Raw genomic sequence first — 19,126 nt, 5'->3', positions numbered from 1 at the left:
CGGACGTAAAGTCTGTTAATTATCTTAATTTTATATGCATCATGTTTGCCCCACCAGGCTAAAGTAAAGTTAATATGAAAACCATATCTCCAAGTCCGGTCATTGTAATAAGATTAATCCGTAACAAAGGCTGCCTTGAATGAGTAAGTGGATTGTCGGCTTTGCTTCTCGCTGGCTGCCTGATAAAACTCGATCCCGAGTGAACTATTCCCCGCGCAGAGGCTCGCAGTATCACACGGTTACCGGGCAGAGCTGGCGGCCACTTCTGTCAGCACTATCCCGGCCTCACTAGCCAGTGGCGGCTGAACAAACGACTATTTTGTCCCAACACCCAACCACCTCAGCGACGATAAAACGGGTCAGTCACACAGTGATTCACTACAAACGCAAACAGTATAGAGCATACGGCAATATCACCCGGGTTAAACACTCAACACAGGTCCGACGGTAAGGACTCGGCAGGCGTCAGGGCACGCACCAGCCAACACTCCAATCCGTCCCACAGCTACCGGCGCATATTGTGGCCCAGGTCCAGGCTGGGTCGGGGACCACACACTTCACCCCAGAGCTACCCGCGCAGAATAACACTGGCCACAGACTCCTGCCCGGACTGGTGGACGCCACGGACAGGCCACAGACTCCAGTCCAAACTGGCAGTCGCACGCCAAAGACCACAGTCCGGACTGGCAGTCACCAACGGTCAGACTACATACATGCTCAGTCTCAGACCAGTTATAGCTGCTACGGTCCGAACCCTCACTGCAGTCTAGGCTAGTGGTTGCCACGGTCAGGCTATGATACCACTGACTCAGATTGCGGCTGGTCGTCGCCTAAGACAGACCATAAATCACTGCTCCGACTGAGGCCTGTTGGCCTGGCGCGCTGCCCGCGGGTCCGGCCCCTAAGCTCACTCAGCCCGTGTCTCAGCCCGCTGTGTCTGTCGTACTGCAGAGTCCTCTCAGCGGCCGCCGGGCCCGGGCCGCAGCGCCAGCCCCAGCGCCAGGCAGAGCAGCGGCAGCGATAGCGGGCCGGCGGCCGTGCCGGCGCCGCCACACGCCGGCTGCTCCTGCGCGGGCACAGACACGCCGTCAGGGGTCGAACAGTGTCCCGGTCCCTGCCAGAGACAAACAGCGGTCTCCCCACCAGCAGCATAAGCAGCCCCAGCACCAGCAGTTTCTCAGACCAGCCCGACCCGACCTCTCCAATAGCCGCACAATCGGATTCCCTGGCTAGCGTCACAGCACAACGTCCCCGACCAGCGCGCTGGTCGATACACCGCTGCAGCGGTGTACCTATCGCAGCCCCCCCCCCCCCCATCGGCCGCACAGCCCGCAGGTCAGCCTTCCCGGATCAGCAGCAGAGGAACACACGGACAGCTGACCTATGAGTATATACAGTGCAGGCGGTCGCGGAATACTCACGTTCTCGTGTGTGGCGAAGCAGGTGTCGGGCCGTTTTCGGAACGGCGCCGTCTGGTTGACGCTCTCGACGCAGCGGTCCGGGCCGATATCTGCCGAGGGGGGAGGGGCAGTATCAGACACACCGTCAGACATAACAGCGGTCTGGGTCAGTATCTGTCGGGGGGGGGGGGGAGCACTGTCAGACACACTGTGCGTGCAGCGGTCTGGGTCGGTACCTGCCGGGGGGAGAGCTGTGTGACACTGCCCGGACCCCGGTCAGACCTGTGAGCCGCCCACAGTCCTCCCTCGTCCACTGCAGTGCTCACCTTCAGCGGGCTCGTAGGCGGGCCGCTGTCCGTAGAGAGGTACCCCCCCTTCTCCTCAAATACTCACCTTCAGCGGGCTCGTAGGCGGGCCGCTGTCCGTAGAGGGATGCCCCTCCCCTTCTCCTCAAATACTCACCTTCCACGGCTCGTAAACGCCTCCCTCCGCGCGGGCCGCTGTCCGTAGAGGGGTGGTACCTCTCCCTCCCTCTCTAAACTCTCACCTTCCACGGGCTCGTAGGCGGGCGGCTGTCCGTAGAGTGTGGTACCCCTCCCCTCCCTCTCTAAACTCTCACCTTCCACGGGCTCGTAGGCGGGCCGCTGTCCGTAGAGGAGTCCCCCTCCCTCCCTCTCTAAACTCTCACCTTCCACGGGCTCGTAGGCGGGCCGCACCTGTCGGGGGCCCCTCCCTCCATCTCTAAACTCTCACCTTCCACGGGCTCATAGGCGGGCCGCTGTCCGGGCGGCGGCGGGCAGCCGCACGGCAGACCGGACACCACCAGCAGCAGGTTCGTGTCGTCCACCAGCGCCGCCTGACCATCGGCAACAGAGGGATGAACGTCAGGACAACCGACCAACGGCACACCTGTCGGCGGGCTACCGACAGACGTCACCGCGAGACAAAGACAAACCTCGCACCAAATAGCGCTGCCTGACCGCGGGCTGACAAAGGTCAACGCTAGACACAGACGCCTACCCACCCTGAAGCGGCGCGTGCAGTCGCCCTCCTCGGGGCAGCTGGTCTCGCCCTGGTAGGGCCGCAGCGCTGCCACCAGCTGTGTGCGCGTCTGACGCTGAGTGCACGAGTGGTTGTCGGCCTGGATCTCGAAGCCGAACTCGTCCAGGGCCGAGACAGGCGCCGTCTGTGCGGCCAGCAGCCAGCTGCAAAGCCGAAACTCGGTCACACAGCAGCCGGAGCGGCAGAGCACACTGACACCAAAGGGACCAGATGTTTCAACAATGTTCTCAGTCACTTGTTCTCAGACAAGTCATGACGAAACAATGACCATTCCGATGAGAAATACCTCGTCAAAGCAGAACCTTATCATTCACAGCGGGACATTACAACACTGCCATCCCCACGGAGGCTCACCTGACCAGCAGGTAGCGCAGATAGTCGAGCCAGCGCAGCAGGCCGTACGCCGAGTCGAACAGCAGCTGCGCGCCCAGCCAGCGCAGCGACGAGCCGGCGCTCGCCTCGCCGCTCGGCTTCAGACACACGCCTGCGCGCAGCGACAGCGGTTACTAAAAGCAGGTACGGCATACCCGGGTCCGATTTATAACACAATGTACAGAGTAGCTCACGGGCCTTCCCGAGGGCCTATCGACAGTTCTCCAAACTGTCAGGCTTTGTAATTCCTAAAAATAAAAGGTCAACAGATGTTTTGTGATGAGAGCGGAGGGTCATGATTCATCTATCATGCCACTCTCCGAAATGCCACCCTGAGCCCTCACCCAATATAGTCGTAGCTGTCTACTGACTCTCGTGTCTGTACTTTGACGCTGGCAGTTGTCCACTGAACCTGGTAGTTGTACGCTGAATCTGGTAGTTGTACAGTGGTCAGGGACCCTGGCACCTGTCCACTGACCCTGGTAACTGAACATTGGCCCTGGTGGCTGTGTACTGAACCTGGTAGCAGTCATGACTGACCCTGATAACTGAACATTGACCCTGGTGGCTGTCCATTGACTCTGGTGGCTGTCCACTGACCCCGGTAGCTGTCCACTGACCCTGGTAGTTGTACTCGGTGGTCTGGCGGTATACGCCGGCCGCCACCAGGGCCGCCATCAGCTCTGGGTCGCCGGCGCCCAGGTGCGGCCCGCCCCGGTCGCCCGTGTCGTTCCTCAGGGGCGGCAGCTCGCCGCTGGCGTACACCACGTGACCGCCCGTGTCGAGCAGCCAGCAGAGCAGGCCTGACTCGGGCGAGCAGGCCGGTGCCGCCGAGGGCTCGGTCAGCACACCGTCGGCCAGCGACCACAGCCAGCCGCTGCTGAACTGGACACCGGCCACTGCAGACAGACAGACACATAGACAGACAGTCAGGGACCACAGCCAGCCGCTGCTGAACTGGATACCGGCCACTGCAGACACACAGACAGACAGTCAGACAGACAGTCAGCGACCACAGCCAGCCGCTGCTGAACTGGACACCGGCCACTGCAGACACACAGACAGGCATGAACATTCACAAAGCGCGCGCTAAGGTGTGCATCGTTTAGTGCACGACTACGTCCGACGTTCTATTCTGACTACTTCCGCATCTCAGAAGTGGCTGGAGTTGGGTTCGTTCCGCCCTCCTCACCGGCCAGAGTGTAGATGTCTCCAGTACGGAGTCTGTGGCCCGGTTTACACCCCTCCCCTCTTACCGGCCAGGGTGTAGATGTCTCCGGTGTGGAGTCTGTGGCCCGTTCGGACACCCTCCCCTCTCACCGGCCAGGGTGTACATGTCTCCGGTGTGGAGTCTGTGGCCCGTTTCGACACCCCTCCCCTCTCACCGGCCAGGGTGTACATGTCTCCGGACGTGTGGAGTCTGTGGCCCGGTCTGCACCCCCCCCCCCTCCCCTCTCACCGGCCAGGGTGTAGATGTCCCCGGTGCTGTTGGTGACGGCGATGCGGCGGGCGGCCAGCAGCCGGCGCGAGCCGGGCCGCGGCCGCACCACCAGGTCGTCCACCAGAGAGGCCTGCCGGTACAGACTGCTGGTGTACGGCTCCGTCTCCCGCAGCAGACCGGCGCCGCTGCAACACGGCGGAAACGGCGGCGCGTCAAGAGGGCGGCCGCTGCGGCATGGGCGGCGCGTCAGACAGTCAGACCGTCCGCTAGGAGGGACAGGGGGCCGACAGACACACCGACCCGCTCGCCGAGATGATGGGGGGGGGGACTGACTGACACACCGACCCGCCAGGACTAGGAGGTTCTAACCTGTCGGCAGGATGGAAGCGCGTCAGGCCGCCGTCGGTGACGAGGAAGCGTCCCAGCACGCCGGCGGACTGGTTCCTGCTGTTGTTGTCCCAGAGGGTCTGCGCCACGGCCGTCCAGTTGACGTCCCAGAGCAGGTGCTGCACCAGATCCTGAGAGCCTGCCGACACCGGAGTGGACAGGTGGGCCGCATCAGATGGACGGGCGGACGGACAGAGACGGGTAGGGAGACATAGAGACAGACAGCAGCCACATCCAGCTGCTACCTAACTGAATACAGGCACACAATTTTCGGTCAGTGAGTTACCCGCGCGTACCCAAAAACACACGCACGCAGAGAGACAGACACGTCCGCTGATAGGACAGAGCGGATGACGTAGCGGAATTGCATTATCACCATGGAACCACCTCAGAACATAGGCGGCGGAACGGGAAGGGCACCGGGGCACCGTGCCCCCCTTTGATTTTGGCATTTTAACACTAGCCCTATGGGCGTTGCATGGAAAGAATGGGACCAAAAGTCGGCAGTGCCCCCCCCCCTTAATTGAAGGTGTCCCACCGCTACTGCCTCAAAAAGCAAACCTTCTACGGACAGTGAATGTCAGTGACTTGTAAACGCAGGTTCTCCCGAGACGTAGCATACCGAGAGCCCAGCTTAAGTCCGGTGGACGCCCGCCAGCTCACAGTTCCGCCGGGGCACTGGTAGTGAGGCACTCGGTTTTCACAGTTCAGTAGGGTACTCACAGTTCTCAGCTCCCGCCTGCAGCCGCTCCGACAGCTGGCGCCACCGCTCCGAGGCGTTGCCGCTCAGGCCCGGACAGAACTGCCAGGAGGGTGCCAGCAGGCAGGCGTCGCAGTCGGGCAGGCCCTGGCGCACGTTCTGGCCGCTCACCACCATGTGTTTGTGTGTGACGGGCAGCGCCAGGCCGAGACTGCCGGGTCGGGCACACACCGCGGTCACGCACTGCCCGTCAGGGTGCTGGCCGGCGGGCAGCGGAGCAGACACAACACCGACGAGAGGACAAAGACAAAAGCTAGCTAGAGAACAGAGGTAGACACATTTATGGTTGAGCTTCAACATCCTATATCCCGGATTTATGTAAGAGGAGTCGAGGCGCCGCGGAGCGTATGACCAGGTGTCGGGTGACTGGACGGGGATCGGCGGTCGGCGGTGGTAGCCAGTTAGCGGCGGACGGCGGTGACCCACCTCAGCGTGAGGTGTTGTCCACCGGCCGCCAGGTGAAGCGGACGGCGGTAGGACTGGGGACGGTGGGTGTCTGACCCACCTCAGAGTAGTGTTGTCGACCGGCCGCCAGGTGAAGCGGACGCGGCGCAGCTCCACCTGGTGGCCGTCGTCCAGCGGCACCAGCTGGCTCAGCTCGGCCGAGTCCGAGTTCCGCCGGATCATCTGAGTGCGCATCTCCACCACCTTGTACGAGTCGCCCTCCAGCTGCACCAGGTCCAGGTCGGGCGGGTCCTGCGGCGGCAGCGGCGCGGCGTCACCGGACGGTCAGACAGCACCCCCACCCGGCCCGGACGGTCTGACAGCACCCCCCACCCGGCCCGGACGGTCTGACAGCACCCCCCACCCGACCCGGACGATCTGACAGCACCCCCCCCCCCCACCCGACCCGGCCCGTCCGCGGCGCGCCACTCACCTCCATATAGTGCAGCGGGTTGCGCAGCCGCGGGTGGAACACCACGATGCCGTTCGGGTTGATGGCGAACGTGTATCCGAACGGGCCGAGCTTCTTCCACGGCGAGTGGCGCAGCAGCTCCTTCATACTGATATCCACGCCGGCCACACCCATCAGCGACTGGCCAGACTTCTGCGGAAAGGGGAACACACTGGGAGCGTCAGAGTCTAACCACGACTTCTGGGACGGGAAACAGACAGGAAGCGCATCCTCCCAACACCGACTTCTGGGGACTGGGAACATATGGTCATCAGAGACTGGTCAGACTTCTGGGGACAGAGAACAGAGAATGTCAGAGACTGCTCAGACTTCTGGGGGATAGTGGGGAATACAGGGCTATCACAGACTTGCCCAGACTTCTGGGAGGCAGAGAACAGACAGAGGCTGACCCGGGTTCTGGGGACGGAGAACACACAGGGAACGGACGGGGACAGAGCAGACTTCTGGGAGACGGGAAACAGACAGGGAAAGGACAGGAAACAGACAGCTGAAGCAAGCCGTCTGCTCCGCAACTTTTCAACACATCATTGCCAATGTCCCCAAAATGTAGAGACATCCACCCACAGTTGCACTGACTGCAGGCCTGGTGGACAATCCCTGACACAGTGTTACAGCCGTGTGGACACAGTGTTGCAGTGTTACACAGTGTTACACCGTGTGGACACTGACAGTTCCACTCACAGTCAGTGTTAGAGCCGTGTGGGCACAGTGTTGCAGTGTTACACAGTGTTACAGCCGTGTCAGGACACTGCCAGTTCCACTCACAGTCAGTGTTAGAGCCGTATGGACACAGTGTTACAGTGTTACACAGTGTTACACCGTGTGGACACTGACAGTTCCACTCACAGTCAGTGTTAGAACTCACCGACTCTGCCGACCGGTTGAACACGGGCATGGAGAGAGTGGTCACGTAGCCGAGCCCCTGTGAAAGGCGCCAGTCAGGGCACACACCAAACTCCAGCGAAACAGACCAGAGCGACCATGTCACACACCAGAAGGGCTTCTATATTATAGCGGCTTCAGAGGCCATGACCAAACTGAATGCACAGAACAACTGCATACAAAACATTCACATGAATGATTGCTGGGCCAGTGGCGGTATCGCTGGAATCAAACTCTGAGCTAAGTGGGTCACCAGCAGTTTCCCATGGGCATCCCTACTAGCTGTTGGGGTTATCATTGCGGGGTGTCTAAGGGATGAATCTCCCCAAAACACCACTTCGAGCAACTGTGGGATGGTCCCAAACATACCAACTGAGAGGGGCGGGGAGTTGTTGGGCGGCCAATAGAAGTATCCCCAGGCACACTAAATAAGATGTGTGAGGCGTTGGGGGAAGGGGGTTGGCCAATAGTAGTATCCCTAGGCACACCACACTAACTGAGAGGGACAGGGAGTTGTGGGGTGGCCAATCGGTAGTACCCCGGGACCGCTAACTGAGGGGTGGGAGTCCGGTTTAGGGGGGGGGGGGGGGCAGTCAGTGGCCCCAGGCGGCGCCGCGCAGGGCCGGCGGCCGGTCGGACTCGGTCCGCGGCGCCGTCAGCCGCAGCAGTCATGCCAGCCACACTCCACCGGCAGAGCGGGGGCGGCGGCGGCGGGGGCGGGGCCGCCCTCTACACTGCGCTACCAGCCGAACCTTCACTAACCATGCTCCGCCAGCACACAGTTGCAAAGTAATGCATAGCGCACACACCTCCAGCACTGCACTACGCCACAACTCGCATGCTATTCTGGTGCGCAGCAGTTCGAATTTAGGAGCAAATGCCATAAACGCATTGGCATGCGTTCGGCAAGGCGTCGTTTTTATTTATTTATTTGTTCTTAAGAACTGAATTTATCCAAATTCGACACCCAATCGTCTAAAGGGGAGGGGAATTTTGTAGGCGCTGACGGCATTTTCACGCGGTGACACTCAGCATGCTCGTTCGTCTAGGGCGCCGTGTCTGGAGTTGTCTACTGGCGGTGCGCCGGGCGGCTGCAGACTACTGCCGTGTGCGCGGCTCACCCCACGGTCGAAATGCACGCTGCCCGTGTGCAGGTAGTGCGGCGGGACGAGCGCGCCTAGCCGCTCGGTATAGGTCTGCGGGCACGGCCGGCGCGGTCAGCCGGCGGCCCCCGTCACAGGAACGGGAGGGCAGGGGCGCGGCCGGCGGCCCCCGTCACAGGCACAGGGGCGGGAGGGAAGGGGAGGGGCGCGGCCGGCGGCCCCCGTCACAGGCACAGGGGCGGGAGGGAAGGGCAGCGGGCGACCGGAAGAGGAGGGAGGGAAGACACTGAAAGGAGGACAGGTCAGGGAGAACGGGACAGGAAGATGCAAACGGGAATGGGGTGTGCGGACGAGGAATGAAAGGGCGGATAGTGGAGAACGGGACGGGATTAATTAGGAAGGCACGCACTGGACAGGACGGGACGAGACGGGACGGGACGGCGGGGCGTGGTGACGTATTGAGTGACCAGGGACCGATTCGCGTTGGCGCACTAAGGCCCTAGTGACACTTGATTTCAAGCGTCACTATGCGATTTCGGTTCGCGCTGAGCCACTAGCCGATTGGTGTAAAATACCGCTTAGTGTCACTACATTCAAGTGTCACTTGGCCGCCTAGTCTTACTAGCTTCCTAGTGCGCCATCTCGAATCGGCCCCAGGGCGTGCTCGGGCGGTTCAGGAAGGCACGGTGTACTCACTGGCTCAGCCGGGCAGACAGGGTCTGGATGAGGAGCGGCGGGGCCGGCGGGTCTGCTGATCAGGACCAGGGTAGGAGCGGTCGGCGCCGGCGGGGCTCCTGTGAACAGCGCGCCGGCTCGTCAGCGGGGGACGGGGGGGGGGACGGGGGGCTAGTTACCAGGGCGTCCGAGTAGGGCGAACTCTCGGCCAGGTGGTGCGAGTTGGAGAGCGCCAGCGGCTTCCCCAGCACAGAGAGGTACGACTCCTGCCGGTCAGACGGGTCACACACGGCCCACCGGGCGACGGGGCACGGGGGCAGAGGGGCAGGGGGACACGACTCCAATACACGCAAGCACACTACCAACACATCCATACAGGGCAGAGCAACACATCCAACAGAGCTATTCAGCATTCACCTCACACCTCGCAGAGCCGCAAGACGCAGATTCAACAATGTTATGGAAAATGTCATCGCTTCTCTCCTATTTCAATACCATTTCATACAAGAAACGAAATAAAAAATGCCAAATACGGCCATTTGCTACCATGGGCACCATCCACACTATCCTCGCAGCACCACAATGGTGGCATACAAAGAAACGACGTGCTCGCGGTGCATATTCGTCCGTCAGTTGAACCCCGTCCACCAGTACGTCTGCCAGCCTCTCCCACCGGTCCCGTCGGTCTCGCCTGCCCCCCCCCCCCCATCCCCTCCCCGGTCCCGTCTGCCCCCCCCCCCCCGTCTCCCGCGGGCCCCCTGGCCAGTATGCACGCACACGATCCATCCACTCGGCTCAGATGGACGATCAATGGCGGCACGCGACGACCCGCCCCCGTCCGGGCTGGGACGGAGTAGGTAAATTGACGACACGACACTCGGGGCTACCTCCACTGTCCCGACGACACGCCCGTCGGGGGTGGGAAGGAGCCAGGGGTGGACAAATGTGCTGAATTGGGGCAGCACGAGTCTTCCCAATTCCACGCCGGCTGCGCCCGCTTGGCTTTGGAGCCGCAACAGACAGCGGAGGTCAAGGTCACCGCCAGGGCGGCGGCGGATGTGCTGCGCCCGTGCAACCCCAACTCGGCATATTTCTCCACCCCTGGAAGAAGCAGCGGTAAAAAGACGACAAGCCGACTAGGACTATCCCTGCTGTCCCTGTCAGCGCGTCCCGAGGTGGGAGGGAGCAGGTACAGTGATGGTATATACAATCTCCCAGACAGCCAGCCTCTGTCCCCCACGGCGCCCAGGACTACCCGCCCCGCGCCGATTGTCCTCAGAGGATTACAGCGCTGTCGGGCGGCAACGTCGGCTCAGTCGGCGAATTCGGCCGGCCACCGCGGTCAGCCGGCGGGTCAGCAGAACGACTGCGGCTGGTCAGCGCAGTCGGCACAACGACCGGGCCACTCCGGTCGCCGCCGAATCGATAAGGGACACGTGCCACCCAGACCGGGGCGCCGGCCCATCTTTTTTTTTATAAATTTAGCTCGAATGTTTGAATGGACGGATTGACAGAGCCGGAGCCCACGCTAAGCAGAGCTTGTTGCGTAGACCCCGACCCCTACCGTCCGATCGCGCAATTCCGGGTAACGGGAGAATTTAGATGCCAAAGTTTAACGTGCCCTTCAAAGCCGGACACGGCCTGTCCCACTCAACTGACTTCAACTGGCTGCGGCTGCTCCCACCAACCGCAGACCATCCCCGTCAGGAGTCTCTAATATCGAGCGCCGGAGCGTCTCGAACCCGGGCTCTCACTACCGGGAGTCCGATGCTCTACCAACTGAGCTACGGGACAGGCTGTGCGTCCTATCCGTCCGATCCGTCCATCTGCCCGTCTGATTCGCTACTGTCTCCGCGGCTCCAACACTGAGGCCTACCGATTACCTACCAGATGATGTAAAAAAAGAGTTGCGGGATTGGACAAAGCTGTCGCGCTTACTAGCAGTGAAAAATACAAGCTCAAGTACGTGACACATTGAAATGCATGGCACGGAAACGTGTGTGCATTCTTGGCATTGTCAGGAATCAACTGATAAATGGAATGCCGCGTTCCCTAACACTGTCTCCATTGCAGCTGTTCCTGGATGACACCATTTGGTGAGGCGCCAGGAATGGTCGGGACGGACACCGCTGCACTGCCCCGGGCCCCCGGCACGGGTCCGGCAGGCCGTGGTCCGGCCGGGGGCATCGATCGCCGGCCGACAGAGGCCCTCGTCGGCCAGGGGGTCGTGCCCCGACTGACCGCAGTGATCGGACCGCCTCCGAGACCATATGGATCGGTTCACATCGTGCCTAATCTAGGAACCATCTTGAGTTCGGACTTGAGCCTATTCAGTTCGGAATTATTATTTGATGAAATTGAATAGCCCAACCATATTCTTTACGTAGCTTTACAATTTTACGTCTATTTAGGATAGGTAGTTTCCATTGAATATTTTGCAGTAAATATCACGCAGCTGTCACCGCAGGCAGCTTGCTAATGAGTCGAATGGTCGCCGCGACACACACGACACGAGTTGATAAATATCGCGCGGCAGACACTGCCTGCTGGCAGGCTAACCTACAGCTGCCGGCCGCGACACACAGCGGTCGGTAAACACCGCACCAGACACGGCCGGCCGGCCCGCTAATGAGTCCGCTGGACCATCCCCGCGACCGGAGACGGTGTCACGACCAGCCGCCGTCGGACCGGTCAGGGGCCGGGACAAACGACAGCGTCATAACGAGCTAGATACAGACGTCGAGTGATAGAGACGAGGTGACATGTTCGGCAGAGCATTGTGTTACCCGTACACTGAGATTATTGGAATTATTAAATTAAATTACTACCTAAAAATGGCAAACTGCACCATAGAAAATACTGATAATGGCTGGTTATCAAAGCAATTGACAGAGTGACACATCATCAGCATTCTACGGAAACAAGTGTACAGAGGTGCGGCGGAACGATCCGCCCACAGGCCACAGTCCCACCGTGCGCCACCGACCGGCGCCGGGAGGTGGCCGTCCGTCCGGCCGGCCGGCCCACTCACCTGGATCGAGGTGCGGATGGCGCCCGAGGCCACGATCACAGAGAACGATCCGCCGTTCTCGCAGGCCATCTTGCGCATTATGTTGGGCGGCACCGGGTGCGGCCCGAGCGCGTACGCGAACAGCCGCACGTTCTGCCGACAAGAGCGCACCGCCCGGTGAGGCCGCACAGTGCTATACGTGCCGCTAGTTTATCCATTTATTGGCATTATTTACTTCGCTCTTAAGTACCTCTCCTATTTCCCATTTTCTATTTCCATTCTACCACCAAGCAATGTGCCTGTTAGCGGTAAGACGGTACGTTAGTGTCCCAGCGGTACGTTTCAGTAAGCCCACGGCTGCCGATATGTGTGTCTGCGGGGCGGTATGGCGGTGGAGCGGTGTGTGTGTCTGCGGGGCGGTGTGTGTATGTCTGCGGGGCGGTATGGCGGTGAAGCGGTGTGCGTGTGTCTGCGGGGTGGCCGCTCACCTCAGTCAGCGTCTCGTTCTTGTACTTGTCGATGACGTGGCCGGCCCACTCGGTGCCCCCGTCGCTGAAGAACATGATCAGCTTGTGGCACTTGGCGCCCGCGTGCTCCGGCTCCGTGGTGTAAAACTGCGCGCGACATGCACCAGTGGTTACAGTGGTAAAACTCCCGCCTCCCTCCCCGGCAGTTCCCACCCGGCCCCATCCGGCGGACCACGCCCTTCCCAGTCACTCGCCGCCTCCATCTCCGGCTTCCCTCATCATCAATTTATCATTGACGAGCCAAGACCATTTTAAGTCGTACTCTACCAAGTATCAACATTTCCGTGATAACCTATCATCACTGATATTGACGTCCTTAATTATTGACGCACCGAAAAATGTCATTGGTATTGAGCAATTACGTCCCCGGACTACATTTTCCAGCTGAATGTCGGCCGTCCCTGATTGGACGGCGCACAGCCCGCGCTAACTCCCGCCGGTGAGCGGGGGACGTGGGTGTCTGAACAGCTCGGCGGCCCGGCCCGGCCCACTCACGTCGATGAAGGCCCGGTAGGCGAAGTCGAGTCCCTTGGACCAGTCGGACGTGTTACGCGCCTGCAGCGAGTCGACGGCGGCGGCCAGCGCGCGCTTGTTGATCATGGTGGCCGGCACGAGCCGGTTCAGGCACGGGTTCACCCAGCCCACCTGGTTGGTCGACTGCCGGGGCACGGACGGCACGCGTCAGTCGACACACACCGCACACACATTCACAGCGGCCAGCAGGACAGCGCTCCGCGCCTACAGCAGCTGGTGACAGCAGCAGTAGCATCGAACAGCAGCGGTCAGCATTAACGGCTCAGTGTGAGTGGAAGGTGCTCGACAGCGCGCTCCTCGTGACGACACAGAATACAGGCGCCATCGAAGCCCAACATGAGCCGTTGAGCACTCCGCTCCGTTTAGGCAGTAGACTAGTCCAGAGACACACAGATTCCGGCCCCTGTACGACGTATGCCCTGTGTCCCGCCCCGCAGTCCGCCCCGTGCCCCGGCCCGCCGGCGACACTCACCCAGGCGATGTTGACGTAGTCGTTCTCGCCAAGCGTGTTGAGCACTGTTTTGACGGCGATCTTCATTATCTCAAAGGTCTGCCCGTGGACACTGCCAGAGCTGCCGACACAAGACTATTGTCACATGTCAGTGTCACTTTGTACGAAGGTGTCAGGTCCACTTGGTCCAAGAAAAGCCTACCCTATTCTTATGTTTGAACGAACAAACCGTCTCGGATTTCGGAATGAGCTGATTCCGACCCACGACAACGAACTCCGTAATGTATATATGTACAATACAAGACAATACACGGCCCAGTACGACAGCGAAAACTCGTTACATTTGATGCAGTCAAAGGCAGTAGTGATGACTGTCTAATAGATGACCCGTGGTGACTATAAAGACCGGGTCCTTCCCAGAACGAAGTGCGGGTAGGACTCAGGGTCTGGCTCAGTTCACAACCCCCGATATCGGACCGTTCGGCTCGAGACCGCCCCGGGTGAGTGGCGCACGGGCGGCGCCTGCTCACATGTCCATCAGGATGACGACGTCCTTGGGCGAGACGGAGCCCTCGATGTACCAGGGCCGGCGGCGCACGTCGTAGAGGTCGACGTCGAGCGCCGGCCGCGGCGGCTGCCACCAGGTGGCCGGGTAGACGCGCAGGAAGCCCAGCTGCGTGCCCAGGTACTGCCAGCTCATGTGCGGGTCGCGCGCCGCGTTGGCGCGGAACGTCTCGTCCACGCCGTCCGTGACGCGCAGACCGTTCAGCACGTCCACGTCTGCGCGCGCCGGGCGGACGGTCAGGGGACGGGCGGAGGGCGGGCAGGGGGGGGGGGCAGGGGCGGCCAGAAGGGCGCGGGCAGGGGGACGGGCGGAGGGGACGGGCAGAAGGGCGGGAAGGGGGAAACGGTCAGAGGGGCGGGCAGGGGGACAGCCAGAGGGGTGGACAGATCACTGCTCAGGGCGGGAAGAGAAAGTGGGGAGACAGTGAGCTCATGACTGTGCGCGCGGAAGTATGTAAGGCGGGCGGTGATGTCTATGGTTTAGGCCCGGGAAGGAGGGAGCAAGTCAGCAGCTCAGTGCCGCGCTGAGAGGTCCGGCCACGTCCCGTATGTCGGGTAGAGAGGGAATGGGACCATCTCTGCTGTGAGATGGGCGTGGGGAGGGGGAGGGGGAGACGGCAGTCACATCACCAACAGCCATCGGCATCAGTCACACAGTCAATGTCTTCATTACGTGCTACACTCACTGCTGCTCAGCTCATTACCCAGTCCTGATAACAGAATAGCACAGGTAACACATACATGATAGGATTGGGCGTTGATGCTTTTAATTGCCACGATGCATTGCGACCTCTAACAGTGATGTAGCTATGACGAATTTCCGAAGAGTTATGGATGCTTTAAGACGCAAAAAGACATATACTTTAAGCACAACGATTTCGCTTGTTAGCATTTCTGGGATAGAAAGGTAATTAGTTTACGGAGAGTGCACCCAAGAAGGAGAGCTGGCGACTCCTCGCTGCCTTGAGCGCTTACGTTTTTAACCAAATTCATTCCAGGGTCAGTCAATCAACCAAGTTCCCGATCTTTAAAAATCAATTACTGGAAACCCATCCATGAAACCAAACCCAAATTCTAAGTAAATGTTCAGAAAAGGGAAAACCAGGCCTCGTGCAATTCAGGACGCCTAAATTGGGGTATGCGTGCATTTCTCGAGAAACCATAATAAGCAAGCCAGTGTATTTCACAATCGTAGGCTTATTCGGCACAATCTGAGTTAAATAGACTTAGAGACATGTTAGTGTGGAGAGCAAATAGATATTATAGGATTAAATTGGACTTACTCCACAAGAGAATCGTTTTCGGTCGGAGCTTTCGACATGTATTACATGTCCTCTTCAGCGAAGGTCGGTAATCGGGGCGAAAATTAAACGTTCGGGTCGAATCGAATCGCACAAGATGTCGGATGTGGTCTACGTCGCCGATGTGGTCTACATCGGCGAGACAGACCGTGAGCTGGGAACCAGAGTCAGAGAACACCGGGAGAGCTGGACTGGAGCTGTTCGCTCGAGAGCCAACGCATCGGCCTTCAGTGCTCACAGGGATTGTTCACCTGCCTTCGATGAGGTCAAGGTACTAAATCGAGCCAGCCACTACCAGATGCGACTGCTGCTCGAGTCGGCGTACATCCGGACTGTGGGACGGCGGGAGGCCGTCTTGGTGTCGCCTAATGATGCGAATGTGAACAGAAACTCAGGTGCGCTGCTGCAAGACCGCTGGCTGCCAATAATTCGTCGTGTTTGCCAGTAGTTTTATAGTGTTTTAAACATTTATATCGTGTGATAGTGTTTTTTATATTGATCTCTTTACACTTTTGTACCCCACCTGCTTTAGCATCTTTGTAGTTTTTAACTTTTGTGGTATTTATAGGTATGTATAACGTTTTATATTTCTGTACCGAGATAGTATGTATTGATTTCTATATTTTTTAGGATTTTATTAGTGTGGTATGCGTTCGTGTTTTTTTGGTAGACTTTCTCATTGAGTGTACTCTTATTGTCGTCACGTGTTTCAGGCTTGCTTATTTTATAATTCAAGCGGCCTGAAATAACTCTGCGCAGCTCACCGACATCTTGTGCGATTCGATTCGACCCGAACGTTTTATTTTCGCCCCGATTACCGACCTTCGCTGAAGAGGACATGTAATACATGTCGAAAGCTCCGACCGAAAACGATTCTCTTGTGGAGTAAGTCCAATTTAATCCTATAATATCTGAGTTAAATTTAACCACAACGATTCCTTCTTAGATTTCAATTGAGCATTGTTTAAGTCCTGTGCCGATCTTTGGAAACAAATGTTGATGCAACAAGTAATCATGTGACATGACATCGTAGGAAGATACTTGGTCTCTAAAAGACTGTGCACTCAGCAGGTGATTCGACTTAAGTTTCACTGGGATTCCGTACAGATAGTCTAATACAGTGAAACAAGTAACTACGGTAACACATCAAAGGATCCACATCAACTATAGTGACACATCGATGAGGCCGATCGTCCACGGGCACTGTGACACACCCAGGGGCAGGGCAGGGCAGGGCAGGGCCGGAGGCGGCGGCGGCGGGCTACCGGTGCACAGTGGTACATCGAGCGCGACACGGCACGGTGAGACAGGCATCAGTGCAGCGGCGCCGCTGCCAGGGCCGGGCGGCGCGGGACGGCCACACACCGACGGCCCGCAGCTCCGACCGGCTCCAGCTCACCGGGGGGGGGGGGGGGGGGGAGCCGGAGGTCAGCCGGCCAAGACCGATGTGTACTGTACACAGCCCGGGGCCACGAGAAGGAGGGTCGTCAGCCCGCCCGGCCCCCGTGCACGGAGGGGGAGGCGCGGCGTGGGAAAAAATGTGCCCGAGGTTTGTGAGGGAGCCGTAGTTACATTTTGATGAAAATCTGCCATATTTTATCCATAATCCATAGGTCAATCATATTCGCTGAATGGGCACCCCAAAGTTACAATAGTCTGGCCTATTTTACGTTAAGAAGATACCTGCTCTGGAACATGAAGATTGACGAATTTTGTAGATACTTGCGGGCATATGGTTCTAAGAAAAAATCATTTCGTCTTTTTTGGAGCTCTTTGGCGAAGTTTAAGCCAGGGTGAATTCAATCAATGTCAAATTTGGAGAATTCATCAATGGATGCAACCAAACTTCTGATTAACTGTTGAGTTTTCAATGCATTCATCGTTGACTTTTGTAGATTGTACGCATTGGTATACCACATCGCCGATAAATTGCATGTAATGGCCGCCGTCCACTGGTTGAGTCCCACATCGTCCCCCCCCCCCATGTGGGCCGCCGTCCCATACCATCACCCTCCACAGCTATCCGACCCGGCGCGGCGGGCGGCCACCTGGCAGCACTTAGGCGACGGGCGACACCATCCCACAGCAGTGCATTACGGTGGCAGGAGCTGGCAGGACAACTCTGTCCGCGATCTCCCGCCCCCCCGGCACTGTCTATTTAACCCTCGCCGGCCGAGGGGGGGGGGCGGGTGCCGCCCCCCCCCCCCATAGGGTTTTTTTCGCGATAGCTCCGAACACGCCGGCAGTAGAGAGCTGAAACTTGGCATACCTGACCTTTGATCCAAGCCGCATCTTTTGACACCAACCGCATTTTTGGGTCAGGTCAGGTCACTGACCTATGACGTCATAAGTGAACCTCTGCACGGTCTTCAGATGTCGCAACTTCGCAACGCCCTCACTGCCAGAGGAGATGTCACAGGGAAATGAAACTTGCAGGATCTAGTATCCATTATGAGTCTCACAACTTGTATATCTCGGATTTTTCCTAAAGGTCATATGAGGTCAGGTCATTTTCGTGACCTCACCATTATAAGTCAATGGGGAAAAATCCAAACTGCTATTCTGGCGCCGGGAACGATCTCCAACTATCTCAAGCACACAGAATCGTGATTTGATGCACTCCTTGCAAGGTTAGATGCGTCACTTTTGCAATGTTGACCTTTCGTGACGTCATTTATGACGTCATCAAGGTCATATTAGTTTTTCGTCAATAACTCTTGATCAAATTGAGCTAGCGAGCCGGGAAAGCCACCAATGGACTCAGAAAGACCTGCCGAATCGAATGATATGCGACATGACCCCTTTCGACCAACTTCGTGACCTTAGGGTGCTGACCTGACCTTGACCTGAGGTCAACACCCCAAGTTGACCTGACCCGAACAAAAAGTATATCATTCGACGCGCCTGAGCGAGGCGAACACGATGCTGCCAAAATCGCGGCTCTGCGGCCATTTTCCGCGAAGTTATTCACCAAAAACTGAGCCGTACCTTTGGGCACTTGACCTGACCTCAGAGGTCACCGGTTGACCTAGGACCTTAAAATCGGGTACCAATCTCTGCGTCTCGTAACGGCGCACACGCTCGTTTTTTCCGCGACGCGCTAGCTCCACCAGGGGCGAAACGGCGAGGGGGGGGGGTCGTACCCGCCCCCCCCCCTCGGCCGGGGCGTATGTAGAAAACCAAAAGGTCCGGCGAGGGTTAAAGGGACCCTCCCACCTTAACATTAGTTTTGAGTTGAGATAGCCAAGTTTGCGGCCAGGCTCAGAAACCACCATTTATCTTGGTCGCAACCCCCGCAGCTTTATGGTGTTCAAGAAATTTCTTCCCTTTACTTGCAGGGTGGGACCAGCGTGGTCCCTATCTCTTAACCATTACGGGAATCTGATGACGTCATCAGGCTTTCGAACGTCCGTTAAATGTTTGACTAAAACGTTTTGTAGCACGCGGTGGTATATGCTGCTTTGCGCGCAACAAATGCCGCACTTTGAAATAAAGTCGCTAGGAACAGCGGAGATCCCAAAAAGTAAACAAAAGTAAAAGTCTAATATCTTGAAAACCGGTGAATATTTTTCGATGAAATTTGGTAGATATTCGTTTTTGCTCTTTCTGAACCGAGCAACATCACTTTCATGCCAATTCATTAACTTTTTTGAAGGTGGGAGGGTCCCTTTAACCCTCGCCCGTATAGGGGGAAGGGGGTCGAACGGACCTCCCACCCCTCGGTTTTTTACGAATAACTCG

The 19,126-nt window shown here is 58.2% G+C and overlaps 1 protein-coding gene across 2 annotated transcripts in view; it reads right to left on the bottom strand.

The window, feature by feature from the left end:
- Positions 1-135: 135 nt before the first annotated feature.
- The window catches only part of LOC122376188 (voltage-dependent calcium channel subunit alpha-2/delta-1-like), a 34,004-nt gene continuing 15,013 nt past the window's right edge, over positions 136-19,126 (bottom strand). For both annotated transcript variants that reach the window (XM_043355924.1, XM_043355923.1), the window contains exons 6-23: positions 14,051-14,300; positions 13,542-13,641; positions 13,031-13,192; positions 12,497-12,622; positions 12,030-12,161; positions 9,178-9,264; positions 7,204-7,260; positions 6,300-6,470; positions 5,928-6,118; positions 5,386-5,573; positions 4,645-4,801; positions 4,294-4,460; positions 3,455-3,733; positions 2,817-2,946; positions 2,425-2,605; positions 2,154-2,256; positions 1,422-1,510; positions 136-1,066 (exon numbers count right to left, since the gene is read on the bottom strand). In XM_043355924.1, the coding sequence (XP_043211859.1) occupies positions 959-1,066; positions 1,422-1,510; positions 2,154-2,256; positions 2,425-2,605; positions 2,817-2,946; positions 3,455-3,733; positions 4,294-4,460; positions 4,645-4,801; positions 5,386-5,573; positions 5,928-6,118; positions 6,300-6,470; positions 7,204-7,260; positions 9,178-9,264; positions 12,030-12,161; positions 12,497-12,622; positions 13,031-13,192; positions 13,542-13,641; positions 14,051-14,300 (2,678 nt within the window). In that variant the 3' untranslated portion in view covers positions 136-958. The remainder of the gene's footprint in view (positions 1,067-1,421; positions 1,511-2,153; positions 2,257-2,424; positions 2,606-2,816; positions 2,947-3,454; positions 3,734-4,293; positions 4,461-4,644; positions 4,802-5,385; positions 5,574-5,927; positions 6,119-6,299; positions 6,471-7,203; positions 7,261-9,177; positions 9,265-12,029; positions 12,162-12,496; positions 12,623-13,030; positions 13,193-13,541; positions 13,642-14,050; positions 14,301-19,126) is intronic.

This window comes from Amphibalanus amphitrite, unplaced genomic scaffold, assembly GCF_019059575.1.
Source record: "Amphibalanus amphitrite isolate SeventyFive unplaced genomic scaffold, NRLGWU_Aamphi_draft 002047F_arrow, whole genome shotgun sequence".
In the NCBI taxonomy this organism is placed as follows: Eukaryota; Metazoa; Arthropoda; class Thecostraca; order Balanomorpha; family Balanidae; genus Amphibalanus; species Amphibalanus amphitrite.
Note: the sequence above shows the minus strand (reverse complement) of the source record. Positions and strands in the feature narration are given on the sequence as shown.